The sequence below is a fragment of the Acomys minous genome (genome assembly GCF_964271855.1).
Source record: "Acomys minous genome assembly, chromosome: 7".
NCBI classification, from domain to species: Eukaryota; Metazoa; Chordata; class Mammalia; order Rodentia; family Muridae; genus Acomys; species Acomys minous.
Genome location: NC_140488.1, coordinates 3,769,066 through 3,785,826, shown reverse-complemented (window position 1 = coordinate 3,785,826; position 16,761 = coordinate 3,769,066). Strand labels below are relative to the sequence as shown.

General features: G+C 40.6%; 1 protein-coding gene across 6 annotated transcripts in view; it reads left to right on the top strand.

Moving 5' to 3' along the window:
- The first annotated feature begins 524 nt into the window (after positions 1-524).
- MTMR1 (myotubularin related protein 1) overlaps positions 525-16,761 on the top strand; it is a 58,125-nt gene continuing 41,888 nt past the window's right edge. The window contains exons 1-4 of one of the 6 annotated variants that reach the window (XM_084790393.1): positions 525-836; positions 5,081-5,186; positions 12,740-12,763; positions 15,020-15,070. In XM_084790393.1, coding sequence (XP_084646519.1) covers positions 682-836; positions 5,081-5,186; positions 12,740-12,763; positions 15,020-15,070 — 336 coding nt within the window. In that variant the 5' untranslated portion in view covers positions 525-681. Of the gene's footprint in view, positions 837-5,080; positions 5,187-12,739; positions 12,764-15,019; positions 15,074-16,761 lie in introns of all 6 variants that reach the window. The other 5 variants (XM_084790392.1, XM_084790395.1, XM_084790394.1 and 2 more) reach the window with 5 other exon arrangements.

The window sequence follows — 16,761 nt, the reverse complement described above, 5'->3', positions numbered from 1 at the left end:
GAGGTGGATTTGTGGAGTTGGACTGGGGGAGAGTACGGTAGGGAGAAGAACAAAGTGGGAATTGCAAAAACTAAAATCATCAACAACAAACCCCAATGGAATTGTTTATGCTTAAGATGTCTAACAGCACTCAAGGACCCCAGGATGTCCCCACCCAGAAACTCCCCTGGAACCCAAAACTGAGAAGGGTAAAAAATATTTTTCAAGTAGAGAACTTCCTTGGCTGCCTTTTTTAAAAAAAAAAAACCTCATGTGTCCACAGTGTACTGGGTTTGTCTGTAGAGCAAAGCACCCGTCATGCAGAACCACCTTGCAGTTTCCAAACCTCAGAGGATGTAGTGTCCTTATTGCTCAAGCAGGGCTAGTGGGGAGGAGGGGTGTGTTCTGGGCTGGCCAACCTCTTGTTCTTGGGCCAGGCAGGTGGGCGGGCAGCTGTTGTTAGGACAGTGTGGCCCCAGGCGCCACGTACCGCCCTCCCCGCATCGACCCCGCCCCCATGCCCCCGCGCGCGCGTGGCCTTGTGGGTAACGCGGGGCCGCCAGGTGACAGCTAATGGCGGCGGCCGCCTGACGCGAGTGGCCGAGCAGTGGAGCAGGGCGGCAGGGGGCGGGTCACAGAGCCTGGCAGACCGCTGCTGTACTCGGGACTGCAGTTCACCGGAGGCGCCGGGCTTGACGCGTCATGGACAGGCCGTTGGCCGCGGCGGCCGCGGCAGCGACGGGCTGCGAGGGCGCTGGGGGCCCCGGTCCGGGGCCGGCAGCTGGCTGGAGACCCTCTCGGGTTGTAGGGGGCGCCTCGGCCAGCTCCCGACACCCCAGCATGGAGACCCTGGACAGGTAAGTAGGGCCCTGGATGCCACAGCCTCTCGGTGCCCAGCTCAAGGCCTGGAGTCCCCTCCTGGCTCTCGGTCTGGAGCGGAGCCGAGGCGGAGGTTGGTGCCCCCTCCGCAGCCACCTCTAGCCTTCCCTGTCCCGATCTAGGGCAGCTGCCCTAGGACTTGCCCGAGGTTGGGCACCTGCTCACTTCCGCCCAGCGAGCTCAACAGCTCTTAGCTTCACAGCTGTCAAACCTGCGCCGAGCCTACTGCTCCATGGGGATACCTGAGGGAGGGGGCGAGGAGGTGTTGCTTGGCTTCTTTTTAGTGTCACCTTCTTGTCTAAATTGTGTGATTTCAAGATCCAGTTCGGCTGCCACTGCGCTGCTTGGGGTGGAGACTGGGAGGCGAGACTCCATAGGCAGCAGAACTGTTGCAGATGGTCATAAAGATACACAGATTTGAAAAACTGAGACGGACCACTTCCATAATGCTCACGAGGCATGAATACAGTTGTGTACTTTCAGTTCTTTACACTTTGAAGAGCACAGTTTCTTTTTCTTTTTTTCCATTGGGTTCTCCAGTCTCCTACTTCTAAGGTAGATTTAAATATGTCAGTTCAAGGCATACCTGTCATGCCCAATTGGGAAAAGGCCACCACCCAGTCTGCTAATGACAAGAGGTGGCTGGAACATCCAGTTTCCCCACTTAGACACTTGGGCAACATACAGCTGTGGCGTGGCTCAGTGGGTTTTAGCTGTTTATGCCTGCCTGTCTTAGTCATTCCAGTGTGCTGAACTTTTGGGAGTTTCCAAAGACAGGCAAAGGAGCACCAAACAATACTATCTCACCTTTGTAGCTCAGTGTAATTACAGTATGTTTTAGTACACTAACCATTGAGTAATAGACTTCGCTAAAAACTAGCCACAGCTAAGACATCCCTTAGAACCATGGGCAGCATCCAGCAACACGTGAATTCTTATCCATTCATAAAGTACCACACTATGGCTTTGTCTCTAAGGCTGATAATCGAAATTGCATGTGTTAAGTGCAATTTATTGGTAAATCTAATTGTATATTTTCAGTTCTTTGCACTTTGAAGGGCACAGTTCCTTTTTTCCCCTTTATACAGGAGTATATTCAGGTGGCAGCATAGATCTGAATCATTGAAGTAGCTGAAAGATGTCACTCCAATATACCTCATTCAATGTTTATTAGGAGCTACAAGTGACCAGGTCCCACCCTCAAGGATGTTGATTTGGGAGGTTTAGGGAAGGCCCGGGAGTTTGTATTTTTCAAAAGCTCTGTATATACTACAGTCTTAGTAGTGACCCACTATGTGTTGGTCAGGTCATGTAGACACGCGGAACTTAATTTAATTTGGGGATGTAAGATGTTAGTGATGTGGCTAGTAAAGATGGAGGCCAGACATTTGAATTGAGGAGAGAAAGGAAGTTAGCTGCTGAATGGAGTGGGGAATGCACTTTGGCCTTGAGATCAGAACATGTTCCTTATGGGAAACTGAAATCAGAGATGGCCTGGTGCCTGTGAGAACAGGCAGACTATCTTCCTATGAAGCTGTGCTATCATCCCTTCTCAGGATGTGTGCGGTTCTCTTCACCTGCATCAGAACCATCTGATGTCAGTCAAGTGAAAATTCAGATTCTTGGGGACCACACTAAATCTAGTATGTTTTGTAGCCTGAACCAGGAAGTCTTTGACATCTATCTGGGACTCCAGTTGGTAAGGCAGGAGGAAGACACAGGAATTTGAGAAGGATGTGGGCATTGTGCCCACAAGAGTCCAGCCTGGAGAAACCAAGCTTCTAAAGCAGATTTAAAGGGAATCAGTTTAAAGCATAGCTGCCTTTCCTCACTGGAAAAGGCCAGTTGAGCATGGAAGGCAGTTGCACTATATAACAAGCAAGGAGAAAAGAGGGCTCAGTTCGGATACCTGCACACGCAGCCACGCATGCTTTCCTTTAGGGAAGTCTGTCTCTGTGAGCTTGTCTTGGATGTGTTCTGTGAACCTTGAGGCCCTCATAGTCTTCAGAGTATTTCACTTCTCTTGGAGAAGAAGCTGTGGTCCTGTGAGAGGATGTGGCTTCCTAAAGGTCACAGATCTAGTCGGTGACAGAAACAGGACTTGAGCCCAGACCTCCTGTTGCAGACGGCAAAAACATGTCAACAACAATAAACCCACCCCTTTCTCAGAACAGCACAGTCAACTTTAAGCCACAAAGGAGCTATTTCAGTTCACAGATCACTCCAGAGAGGAAGAGATAGGAATGGGCACAATTGGAGCCAAGGACAACCTTTGAAACAGTGTTGTTAGAGCTCCCTATCTCTTGTGCTTGTGTCTTTAAAAACATCTCATTTTATTTCTCTTGTGTGTTCTTCAAAGTGATAGGAATAGGCCTCTAGAAGTCCCGTGGTACATCCATATAGCAAGGATCCAAAAGGAATCCTGGGACTACCTGGGCAGTTCTTCTGTGAAGGAGGACAGGAAGAGCTGGGTCAGTGCCAGGAAGCTGTGGATTGCAAGTCTGCAAAGTAAAGAGAAGTGGCTTATTGAAAGAAGGCAAGGTGGGATCTAGTCAGCAGTTGATTTCCTCTGGTTGATTTTATGTATTTGTAGTCGGTGATGAGTACTGAAAAAAAAAAAAGGAAGCTTGGTGTTGTAGTCTATACCAATAAACAGTGTAGTCAAGAGAAATCAGGATTACTGCATATACAAGGCCAATACTGTGGTAAATATAGTAAGTTCCAGGCAAGCCTACACTGCAGAATAAGACTGTCTCAAAATAACAACAATAGCAAAAAACAAAAACAAAAAGGAAAGGAACAGGCAATAAAAGGGACACTAACATTTAATCCCAGCGCAGGGGCATCTCATGAGTTTGAGACCAGTCTGGTCTACAGAGCAAGCTCTGGAACATCCAGGACTATATAACTACATAGAGAGACCCTGGTTCAACACACACACACACACACACACACACACACACACACACATACACACGAGGAAGGGATGTTTCCTCCTTTTCCCCCGGCCCTTTAGAAATTGTGATAGTTTTAACTTCTACTAGGATCATGGAATCTTAGTATAGCATAGAAATTTCTACTTATTCAGCAAATATTTTACATATATTTTCAACCATAAAGACTGGACCACCTTAATCAGAGACTACAATTAGATGTTCTGTCCTTCAACACAAGAGTGTCAATGTCATTGGTGATGTTTTGTTTTGTTTCTAGATGAAAGTTAACTTCAAGGCAAACAGTCCTAAGTGTTTTTGCCCTCTTGTTTGATTTTTTTCCCCCTGTTTTGACAGCTCTGGAGAGGATCCTGGCTCCTGAGGGCAAGTTTTAAATCTGTTACTTGGTAGTTTGCCTATGTAGTCTATTAGGTCAGGTGAGCACAGGCTAACCACTCACCAGTCATGTGACCATGGACAAACCTGGAAGCTCAGTTTTCTTTTCTATAAAATGGGTCACTGGGAGGCTGAGTAAGGCTGTCTTTTAAACTATCAGAGGGTTCCGTTTTCTTTGTACTGTTGTGTTTTCATATTGAAGCAATATCCCACTATTTGTGGTACTGCCTTTAGCTCACCATGTGCATGCCTGGTGCCCACAGAGGCCAGAAGAGGGCATTGGATCCTTGGGGACTGGACTCAAAGTTGTGAACTGCCTCCTGGACAATTGGACTATGAACCTGGGTCCTCTAAAGAGGTGCCAAGTGCTGGTAACCACTGAGCCATCTCTCCAGTCCCAACACCTACAATCTTAAACATTTTTTAAAAGGTTGAGTGATTTAACTAGAACTAACCTGGAACCTGATCTTATACTCTGTTTCGTCTATTATTGATTCTTATATTAGGTAGAAAGTCAACCAAATAGTTTAAGACATAGTGGTAAATGGCTATAGTTTAAGACATAGTGGTAAATGGCTATAGTTTAAGACATAGTGGTAAATGGCTATAGTTTAAGACATAGTGGTAAATGGCTATAGTTTAAGACATAGTGGTAAATGGCTATAGTTTAAGACATAGTGGTAAATGGCTATAGTTTTAGCACTTGGGAGGTGGAGGCTGGAGGATAGGGAGGCCAAGGCTAGCCTCAGCTACATTGTGAATTGAGGCCAGCTTTGGCTGTACATGAGACACTTTAAAAATATAATATCTATATCTAAATATTCCTAACCAGGACATACTTTTCTCATTTGGAGTCTATTTCTAAAGATTTTTAACTACGCTATTTCTTTTAGTCCTACAGGGTCACATGTTGAATGGTGTAAACAACTTATAGCTGCTACAATTTCTAGTCAGATTTCAGGTTCAGTGACATCAGAAAATGTGTCCAGAGATTACAAGGTAAGTGACACTGAGTGTTTACTTCATCATTGGTATATAAGTAGCCAAGAAGCTTTGTAGTTTTAGTTCCCACGAGCCTTTTGGCCCGCTGTTTAATTGCCCTTTGGGGTGGTGAGGACAAAGGTTCTCTGATATTCAATCTGAAATATAGAGGAAAATATTACCTATTTCCCTTTTTTGTGTTATAGTTTTATAACTGACAGAAAAATATTGTCCTAGGGTTTTGATCAATTAAAAAAATCGATCTCTTGTTTTACGAGAAATGTTTAGTGGGCATAATGATGCATGCTTGTGACACCAGCGCTTACAGGGGAGTTTAAGGCCAGCCTATTGTCTACAGAGAGCCTTCAAGGCCATGGTAGGGTACAGAGTGAGATACCCATTTAACAGCAGGCAAACAAAAATAAACGTGTTTGCTTTCTTTGTTATTGTTTTGTGTAAAAATCATACCTGGATGAGCAACCCTTTACTTTCGTATTTGAGTATTCATCATTAGCATGGATACTACAATTCTAACCATTTGCAGGGCTCATAATGAGGCAGCCTCATTTTTAGACCTTACTGGAGTGAGTAACTTTTGTTTGTCTTAAAAGTTGGATTTTCTGCATAGTCTAAGGTTAAGAGTGAGATGCTTCTTGTTGATATAGACTGGTTTCTAGCACTATCCTAGATTTTAATAGATACTTAATAAATAGTTATTGCAAAAATCTCAACTGCTCATCTTTGTTCAGGTTACAAGCTAACATTTTCATTCCAATAAGCTGTTAACAGATACACTAAGTGAAACTGTATTAATATTTTCTTTGTGTTTACTTGTTTTTTCTGATAAAAATGGGTGAATAATATTTCCCAAGCATACATGGAATACATTCTGTTTTCAGTGAATAGCTCTCAGAAGATGGCAAATCTCACAACGTTCAAGAGCTTCAGGCAACATCCTTCTTTATAACTGCTCCTTGTCGAGGACTTTTTAACATCCGTCCCTTGTTGGATCATAGCATAAGATGAGAAACACACTCCAGCACCTGTAGTTGAGATTTGCTCTTGTGCTGTCTCACTTCACCAAGGCAACAGTTGCCATTGATTATGCTTACCAAAGGTAGTAGAAATAGAATAACCTGCCACTCAAAGACTGACAGTATATCCCATAATAGTGTCCCTGATTTGTGATTTTCATGCATGGTGGTAAAGGGGAGCCTGATGCTCTTGGTCTTTAAAACCTAGGTAGGAAGCCACGCCACAGAAATGCTTTGCTGTAGCAGCATCGGATCCCACTAGTCCTAGGTAGTCTGTTGCCCTCCACTTTACCTGAAACCGCCTACTCAAGGACCCCTGTCATCAGAGGGGGTGCATGCATGCATACTCTGGAGTGATTTTCTTTGTTGCCAATTATAACTTAACTGTAAATTTTTCATTATGACTTAATGGTGTCATGTCGGTTCTTGAAAAGAGTGAATGCAGCCAGTGGTGGCATACTCCAGAGTCTCAGCACTTAGGAAGCTGAGGCAGGAGGATCAACTCTAGTTCAAGGCCAACTTGGATGACAAACTGAGTTCATGGCCAACATGGGCTACAGTATAAGACCATGTCTCAAAACACTAAAACACATGATAGCAAAGAAGACTGAATGTTGACTATGTTGGCTGGATATTTAACATGAAATAACTAAGTTTTATCAATTTTAATCGATTGACAAATTTTGTATAGCAAAATCAGCTCATGTTAGAATGGTTTAATAGGTACAAAATAATGTTTTCATATATTTTGGAAATTGAAGTTTAAGTCCCTACATCAGATCGTAGTCAAAGCTTTTGATGGATTATGGAAGACAGCATGTTTTATAGCTAAATTTATAAAGTTAGCATTAAGTTCTCCAAAGAAACAGATTTCAATAATAAAAGCACAAAATATTCCTAAACTACACAAACTGTTGTACATGCTATGACTAAAACTGAGAGTAACCATTTTGGGCTTTGGAGACCCTCTGGCATAGGAGACATGGAATTGGTTCTAAAGATCCAGATATAATTTCAGAAGGATTGAAATTGTAGCCATCAATAGAAAAGATTTGAAATTATCTATTGTGTAAATGTCTTATTTAAAGCCATACAGATTGGTGCTGACTTCTCTCTCCTCCCTACTGCCCTTCCCTCTTGTCCCTTCCTTTCTTTCAAGTGCCCCCCTCTCTATTCCTTTCCTATTAGATTTCCTTTCCCTTCTTTTCTCTCTCCTTCCTAGCTCTTCTTTTCCCCTTTCCCTTCTTTTCTCTCTACTGCCCTCTCTTCTCCCCTCTACCCTGTCTTCTTTCTGTTCCCCTCTCATTCTCTAATCTCTTCTTTCTTCCAGTCCTTTCCTTGCCTCTTCCCTCTTCTTTTCTCTCCTCTTCCCTTTCTTCCTGTCCTGTCTCCCCTCCTTTCCCCTCAAACTCTAAATCTTCATGGCTCTTCCCTCTGGAGTTCTGGGAGTATGAGAGTGCTCTGCCATATCTGGTCGTCTATAGTTCTTATGCACATGGAAAGACAAATATTAACACAAATGGTATTCAGTTACAGCAAGCTCAACTCGTGGTGGGAGAATTGTGAAATGGCAGGTATTTGCCAGGCATTGTCGTGGCTAAAAGGGTAGACAGTACTAGTTAATAAATGCTTACTTATTATCATTTGGTATTAAATACCAAGCCACCCTAAAGAATATCCTGATAATCTTAACTCTTACATCATTAAAAGAAATGTAGTAAAATGTTTCTTTTGTTTATCCTCCCCTTACCAACTCAATTGCTTTTATTTAACTAGGCCAATATAAAGAAACAAATCTGGGGGTTGTCTTAGGAATACGATCAAATCACATTGTATGAAATTCTCAAAGAATTAATAAAGACGCCATTTAAAAATTCATGCCCTTGAATTTATTAAATTAAGTCTATGATCTGTCTGCAATTTTCATAGATTAGATGGAGTAATATAGTTAGAAATTATAGTGAACTATTTCTAAGGACTCTGTGGAAATGACACAAGTAATGATAGCTTCCAGTGTTTAGAAAGCACATCTTGACCAGGGAGAGGGACTTTTATGGAGTAGTCCAAACAGGGCTGGTGAGCTATGAAACCTTGTATAATCTCTCAGTGTGTGACCTTGTATAGTTGTTGGGCTTTCCTTGATTGTAAAGGCTGAAAGGGTTATGGTCAGATTTCAAGTGTCTAAATGACTTTGTTTCTAGAATGCTTTTCAAGTATGTTTTGTTCAAAAGAACTTGATTCTGGTCTGCCTTCTGCCAAGTAGTCTACTATGTGACCATCTTGCTTCTTCTGGATCTAGCATCATCATCATCATCATCATCATCATCATCATCATCATCATCACTTTTCTGTCCCTCAGCTGTCTTTTTGCTCCTCTTAGTATTGTGTACACAGTACTGCCTAGATTTCTTCTTTAAATAGTCTAAACTATAAAAAAAGAGAATTGGGATGACATTATACAAATGTTCTTCTTTTTTTTTAGTTTAGATTATTTAGGGAAGAAAACTAGTGATTATTGCACCAGAATAACATATTAATCTTTGAATTCTCAACAGAGATTTCTAGAAGGGCTTTAGAGGGAAGGGAGAAACAGTATATGGGGACCATTTAATTAGGCTCAAGTTAGGACTTGGGTCATGTTTCTGAATTGGGTGCGAGCCTATGAAACGGGGATTCACGGTTATAATCTGTGTCTGAAAACATGGCTTCATGACTTAATTATTAATCATAGGCTTCAGACTCAGATGCCTACATGGGACAGTTAACAAGGGAGGCAGATATAGGAGGGAGATGTGAAGAATTGAAACTATAATATGCCCCATAAAAGTGTTTTTGCAAAGCCCCATTACTATCTGTTTGAGCAATAGCTGTCCAGTTTTAAATCACTTAATAGATGAGAAAAGATGATCATCCTATGAAAAAGAATTACTTTTTAAGAATGTTGAGACTTGCTCCTCTGCAAAGGTAAAATAAAACTATTTTTCTTTTTCACACTGAATATAACTAAAATACCTGAAAATTGTCTATAAAATAATACAAGAACAACTTGAAGTCTAAAGTAGTGGAGAAAAACTGGCTAGGGGGTCTCAGTACCCCAAAATTGACAAGTTACAGAGTAGGAGAAGGTATATTTAGAAACTTCATACATGATAAACACTGATATCCAGAGTACATAAAGAATACACAAAACCTAACAGTAAAAATGGACAAAAGTCATGAGGCCTTTCACCAAAGTAGCTCATGCAGATGGCAGAGAAGCTCATGAAAAGTTCTTTATCAGCACTAGACTTGCAAATTAAAGCCATGAAGATATACCACTACATATCTATCAGAGTGGTTAGAATATTGTTCAGCAATTAAAAAAATACTGATATACTCCTCAGCTGGGATGAATCTAAAGAAAATTCTATTGATTACAAACATGCAGTACTGTTTTCCAAGTATAGAAAATGAAATTCCCAGGGCCTACAGTGGGAGACAACCTAGGCTCCTCCTGACTTAAAGGCACTGCTGTCTTCTCTGGCTTACAACAGAATCCAAGTCAAGAATGAGATAAACTTCTATGTGTATCCGAAAGGGCTCATTTTAGGAGAGAAGCAAAGGGAGCCAGAGAAAAACATACTGACGAGACTTTGAGGCACGCCCCTGCAAACCTAATGCTCTTCTGTCTGAGCTACTGAGATATCCTCACAGTAGCTTAAGAACCGTGTAAGCACAAAAACTGGCTATAAAGCCATCCTTTTCCAGACTGTCCAGTGATTTTCTTCCAATAGCAAAGACACTGACAAGAAGTTCTGTCATCTGTTAGACTCAGCCTCATTACTTTGTTCTACAGTAGGCATTATTGCCATAAAACCGTTATTGTGAAGGCTTCTTTCTAATGTTCATCTCTTGCTGCCTGCCCCTTTACCAAGCATCAGGACAAATGTGAAAATACTATAGCATGTTGGAGTAGCTGAGTAGAGACAGAGGCAGAAAAGGAGTGGCTGATTATATGTTGTTGGCTTCCTCAACAACCTAAACCAAGAGATGCTCTGAGTACTGCAAAGAGATCCACAAGGGGCTTCTGTGTTAATTATTTAGAACCCATCCTGAGATCCCAGAAAAAAGCAGAGTTGTTAGGGGAGCAAATGTGGAGCAAGAATACCATAGTTTAACTAGCTCTGCCACTTTAAATTTGGCCAATTTTCTTAACTGTGCCTTGCTTTTCCCGTCAAAGAATTGGGATCGTGAATAGTGTTATTTCAGCTAGCCTAAAAACAATAAAAGTTCATATGTAGCAGGTGTTCAGAGAAGTGGCTTGACTATATAAGACACAACACCTCCTGACGGAAAACACTGGAAGAACTAAAAACAAACTTTAGACCAGCAGAGCCTGCGAAGAAAGAGGTAGCAGTTTGAGAACATTTATTTTTCATCTGAAAGGAGAGGCTATTAAATAAATGCCATTTGAAGGTGCTATATCAAGGAGTAACGCAAAGTCGGTGAATGTAAGAAGCAGAGGATGTCCTTTTGTTTTTAATAGTGCATTATGTGTGTGTAAAGCTGCTCCTAGGTACATGGCTGTGGAGCCATCAATTGGAGTATGATACCTACAGTGGTCATATCCTCAATGAAGAATGATTCTCCTACAGCAGCTTTCTACTGCTAGAGCTCTGTCAGTATGCTGTGGGGCCTGGAGATCATCTGCCACGTCTATGTCAGGATTTTAGCTGGCTTTACCTTGTGTAGGTCTTCTGCAGATAACTACAGTTATTGAGTTCATGAGTGTGATAGCCATGTCATGTCCAGAAAACAGCACTTCACAGCACTCCTCATCCTCTGCTTCTTATATTCTTTCCACCTACTCCTCACAATGTTTCCTGGGACTTGGTGGCAGAAAGGGGGACTGTGAAATAGATGTCCCATTCAGAGCCAAGCACTTAGTGTCTTGTTCTCAGCACCTTGATCAGTTGCACAACTTATCATTGACTATTGTCCACTGCAAAGAGAAGCTTCTCTACTATGGGTATAAATATAAATACTTAAAAGGCAAATTGACAGCATGAGCACTTACAAAAAGGACATTAGCAGGTTCTACCTTAGGGCGTATAAACTCACCAGCCACGGGGGTTTTGACCAGGATTCCAGAACCAGGAATGAAATTCCCTCAAATCCAATCAGAAACCATCCAGCTACTCCATTAACAGCCATGACACTATTGCGCCAGGTGGCATATAGTTTCCAGTGAGCTGATACTTCAGTCTGCTGGGTCCAGTACTAGATAAGAGCGTTGATGTCTTTTTCCCTCCATCAGCCTGCATAGCACCCTCTGGCACTAGGGAGGAAGTTTACTGGTGAGTTTGAGAATGATGTTTTTTTATGTCCTAAAAGCCAGAATGTGTGATGTTTTCAACAGTAACCAAAGGCAGCGGCAATAGCCTGTGGTACTTTGGTGACCAGGGACCTCCTAACCAATGACTTGTAGGGAGGTATTCCATGCCTTGTACTGCTGTTTTCATTTAAGAACTCATGCCTTCTGGGAGCAATGTTGTCCAATTATGGAGGATAATTTCATTTGGACACTTTTTAGGTTGTTAATGCTGACACAGGGATGGCTTTGTGGCCTGTGTTCCTATTCAGGTGATCTTCTCCCTCATTAGTAAATTCATGAAGATAATAACCTGGCAGTTGTCCTTTTTTGGTGATTTATTTCTCATTCAACATCCTGTGGTTGGATGTTAGCATTGTAGACTTTGGAATGGACTACAGAAACATTATAAGCCTTCCCCAGAATGTTACACCTGTTTCTTTTTCTAAGGTTCTTTCTCTATGTGCAGTCTTCTGAGTAGCAGTTTCCCATACAGAGGCTGCAAGTTCAGTTAGCATTTACAGGCCACAGGCACTGGAATAATACTGCTGAAGTTAGCGTTTCTCAATTAAATAAAGCATAATTTCACTTCTTCTTCAGGGACAGCCACTACCTCTTCCTCCTTGGAGCTACCTCTTTGTTGCCATGTCCATCAGAGAAGGCACCCTGCTTCCAGTGGGGTAACCATATCAGAGAGTTTACTCCTAGAGTCCCAATATGAATTGGAAATTAATTTGAATAGAAATCAGGTTCAGGTCTGTGATTATCTCACTGTTAGGATACTGAATTCATATATTGCTAAGTTGTGTTCTGGATCCAGTTTGGGCTCTCTGGTTTTGTGGCCCGGTCTAACAGCATATCTGTTTTTTATATCATTGCTTCTGTATGGAAAATGCCTTCAGTTTCCTAAACAGAAACCACATTTCCTTTTGAAATGCAGCCTGTTCACAATAGCTCGTGAAAGCACCTGGCAGAAAGGATCTGTGTTCAAATCAGATACTTCCCTGAAAATTACAGGACCTATGTGTTAGGATTAATTCAATATTGAATGAAACCTTAAGGATAAAATATGTTATAGGGGATCATAACATTTCTTAGGGAGTAGGCTGTTGACTCTAATGGCATCTTTCACAGGTCAATAAGAACATTTCCATGATGATGATAATGTTCTGTATTTTAACTAACAGGTTTTCAGGAGGCCTGATACCAGGGTAAGGATATTTGGCTTTTGGCAGATGGGCCTCCTGCTTATATATGTCTGTGTTTCATGGAACACTTGGTTTCTTGGATGTTCTTTACCTTCTGACTGGTTTGTATGAGTCACTCTGATCAGTTTGCTCTGCTGTGTCATAGCTTTAAGTGTTCACTGCAAATGCTTTGTTTGCTACAGATTCTTAATCGTGTGAAGGCAGGGGATATTGCCACCAGTGTGCTGTACTGGCTTTCCTCCTAACATTTGAATTCTGACTCAATGGATGTTCATGGCTAGTGCTATATAAGAAGTCTAGGCCCACATTGGCCTCTTTTTTAAAAAAGGCTTTTAATTGAAACAGAATCATGCCATTTTCATCCCTCCCTTTCCTTCTCCCAGCCTTTCCCAGCTACAATCCCTTGAACCGTCCCCCATATCCCCTCAAGTTTTTAGAGTCGACAGACTCTTTCTTTGATTATTATTGTTACCTACATACATTCACATTTATGTATGTATGTATTAATCGCATTTGTTATATGACTCATGCTAAAGAACTTAGCAACCAAAAACTGGCCATTTGTTGTCCATCCAATCTAAGTAAGACTTTAAGTCATGATTGTGTTTGCATGTTGAATCCAAACAAGTTTAATTGATAATCTTAAAGCAAGATTTATAAGAATCAGTATTTTTAAAAAATACAGATTATAGTGCATTGTAGCTTTTATTTTCCTTATGATTTTCCTTCCCTCTATTTCAGAATATTCATAAAGCAAGACAGAGATTGGTAATTTGCATGCATTTAACTCCTAACATCAGAAATGAAAAATTAACCTATTTTCATTAAATAGAAACTATCTGGATTTTCACAGTATGATTTAATTACCTCAGTTTGAAACTTATAACCTCACTGAAGCCAGTGAAGTTGTACAGAAATCACCAGATTTAGTAAAATTCTTGCTATACTAGTAAGTTTACTGTCTTACTTTGGTTTTGGTTTTGTTTGTTTTTTGGCTTGTGAGAATCAATTTCTTTCATTGATTCACACAGCTAAATATTAGTATTTGGTTTTCACTTGCATGGATTTTGAAATACTTTAAGTATTTGCTCTGAATAATCACTAATTTTTCTGTTTTAACACTTTAAAAAATTACAGAATCAATTTTCTGTTTTAACATTTAAAAAACAGAATGCTTCTGTTGTTTTTGTATGTAAAAACTTAGAGATTTCAACAAAACAAGCTCCATTTAAACCCTACACTGCCTTCATAGTTAGCTACAAATTCATTCTGAGTATAAAAAATGTGTTCTGTAGTTACTGAAGTTTATTGACCATATTGTAAATGTATGAAGTAGTAAATGCGTTCAAAAGCTTGCTACTTCTTCTGTTGCCATTAGAACCAGGTTCATAAAGTAAAAATGTTCAGTTTCAGTATTGCCACTATTAGAAATTTGATGTGACTTTAAAAGGGAGTTAATAATTCCGTCATGTTACACATTCACATTCTTCCTGTCAATTGGTAAGTTAATAGTACAATTTTTAAACTTTTGAAAGAGAATTAATTCTATGAAGAAATTAAGAATAGCATACCTCTAAACAAATAGAATAAAATGAAGGATATGTGGCATTTTAGTTTTTTTTAAAGCATGCTTTTGATACTGTAGTTAGAAATATGTAATGTGATATTGGTTGTAAGTCACAGCATTTAATTAGTAATAAGTAATACACTAGTACACATATGTATATTTGTATATTATATATAAAATCTTGAGCATGTATTATGTGCATTTAAATACCCCTGGGTAATATAATAATCCTTTAGAATATGCGAGTACTTACTCTGTTTAAAGACCTATGAACTGCCTTTGTATTTTGGCTTAACTGTTCTTTTTGTGGTTTCTGTGGTATGCTTTATTTTCTACAAGCACATGATGTTGTGTTATGTTCTTTGCTATTTGCTATGGTGTTGCTTAGTTTTATAAAGACAGTGCATTGTTTGAAGTCCATTATGTTCGTTTGCTTTTCATTTTTCTACCACAACACAATCACAGAAAATAGACACTACATTTTAGGCTGGCAGTGCTATAGATAGATAGTCCACACAATACTTTCTTAACTCGAAGGGGGCAAATATGATTTGCAAAGTCATAAAAGGTATGTCAACTTTTACATGCTTACTGTCTCTTAAAAAGAAATTCTGTCCTTTCACCTGTCTGTTTGCACGTGTTTCTCTTTCTCTTCTCTTCCCTTTCTTGTCCATGCACCTGGTGCTGTGCAGGAGATAGCGGAAGAACACAATGGCTACCCTTCTGAAGCTGAAGCTGATCAGGTGGCAAGTTCTACATGTTCATCTGTTTGTAGCTACAGACCGTGTATCTAGAAGCCATTTCATACTAGATATCTAGGCAATAAGCAACGCTTTCCAGTTGCCTTTACTACTATAATAGTGCTCTCCTGTCTGTATTTGGTAGATTTCATTATGACATTATTTGCAAAAATTGGTTTATCCAACATTTTGTCAACTAGAAACTTTCATCCACACTTCTTGGTTTTCCAAGACAGGGTTACATGACCTGTACCACTATACGAATATGAAGTGTTTTAAACAAGGACCTAGAGGGGTAAACACAAATGCCACAGGTTCTTTACAAGGATGCAAACTTTTCTTTACTCAGACTTGCATGGTGGTGCTTGAGGCTAAAAGCACTGGCTGCTGGCCAAGCAGTGGTGGGGCACAACTTTAAGAGGCAGGCAGATCTCTGAGTTCAAGGCCAGCCTGATCTACAGAGCAAATTTCAATACAGCCAGGGCTACACAGAGAAATCCTATCTCAAAAAAACAAAAGAAGCAAGCAAACAAAAAGCACCCACATAGCAGCTCCCAGCTCCCTGTAACTCCAGTTCTAGATGATCCAATGCTCTCTGCTGGCCATGTGCTGCACATACATACACATGTAGGTAAAATACCCATACACATAAAATAATGTAATATAAATTTAAAGTTACATTGTGTGTGGCCACATTGGATGTGTGGTATTTTGTACTTGTGGAATAAGTATATGTATTTTATTTTTATTAATCAGAGTAATACAGAATCCTACTGTTTGCTTCCTCTTTAAGATGTTCTCCAGATTCATGAAGTAGTAGTGCTTTTCCTGCTATTGATATAGAAACCAAATTGGGAATCATGTAGAAGAGTATCTCTTTGGGGTTGCCTGGCAAGCACCAAGTGCTCAGCCTAGCCTTTGTCCCCCATCACCTGTGAAGAGCCACCTCCTTCATTGACCCCAGAAGCATCTTTTAGGACTCAATTAGAAAATCACTGCTTTGAGCATGCAGTTGTTTCCTAAGTTCTGTACCCAGAAGTTTAGAGCCATGCTTACGAAAAACAGTGGAGAGGTCAGAGTCATCTGGGTGGGTTGGATCCCTCAGGGACAAAGTCATGGACTTGTAGATCTCAGCTAGAAATTCAGAATCAAAGCACCTACATTGAGATGAATGAAGGGAATAACTTGGCTGGGCAGCATTATGAGCAGAGGCACCAAGAGCAGTGGGTGTGTTTATGAGATCAAATTTACTCTGCACATAGGTTGGATAAATCAAGGGTCAAATCATGTCCTGTGCAACCTAGTAGTTGCAATAAAAGCTTAATATAGCACAAATGTGAGTCCCATCTCCTAACACAGCTTCATAAACTGGATCTACTGTGCTCAAAAAAAAAAAAGCCTTTCTATTATGGAAGAATCTGAAGCATTGGGGTCATTTCTTTTGTTATTCTGATAGATGTTTTTTCATCATTTAAAAACATATCCCACATTTAATAATCATTAGTGACAGTTTTGTCTCACCATTCACCAACACACTCATGCCTCATAAAAATGTACAAGTGTTTCCAGTCATGTTTGACTATGGGACAAAAAGAGGACCAGTTACTCCTTACTTATCTTGAGAGCCTTGTGCATTCTGCCACGGTTTCATTGACTAGCCCAGGCTTGAAGTCTTGAAAGTGTTGGATGTGGCT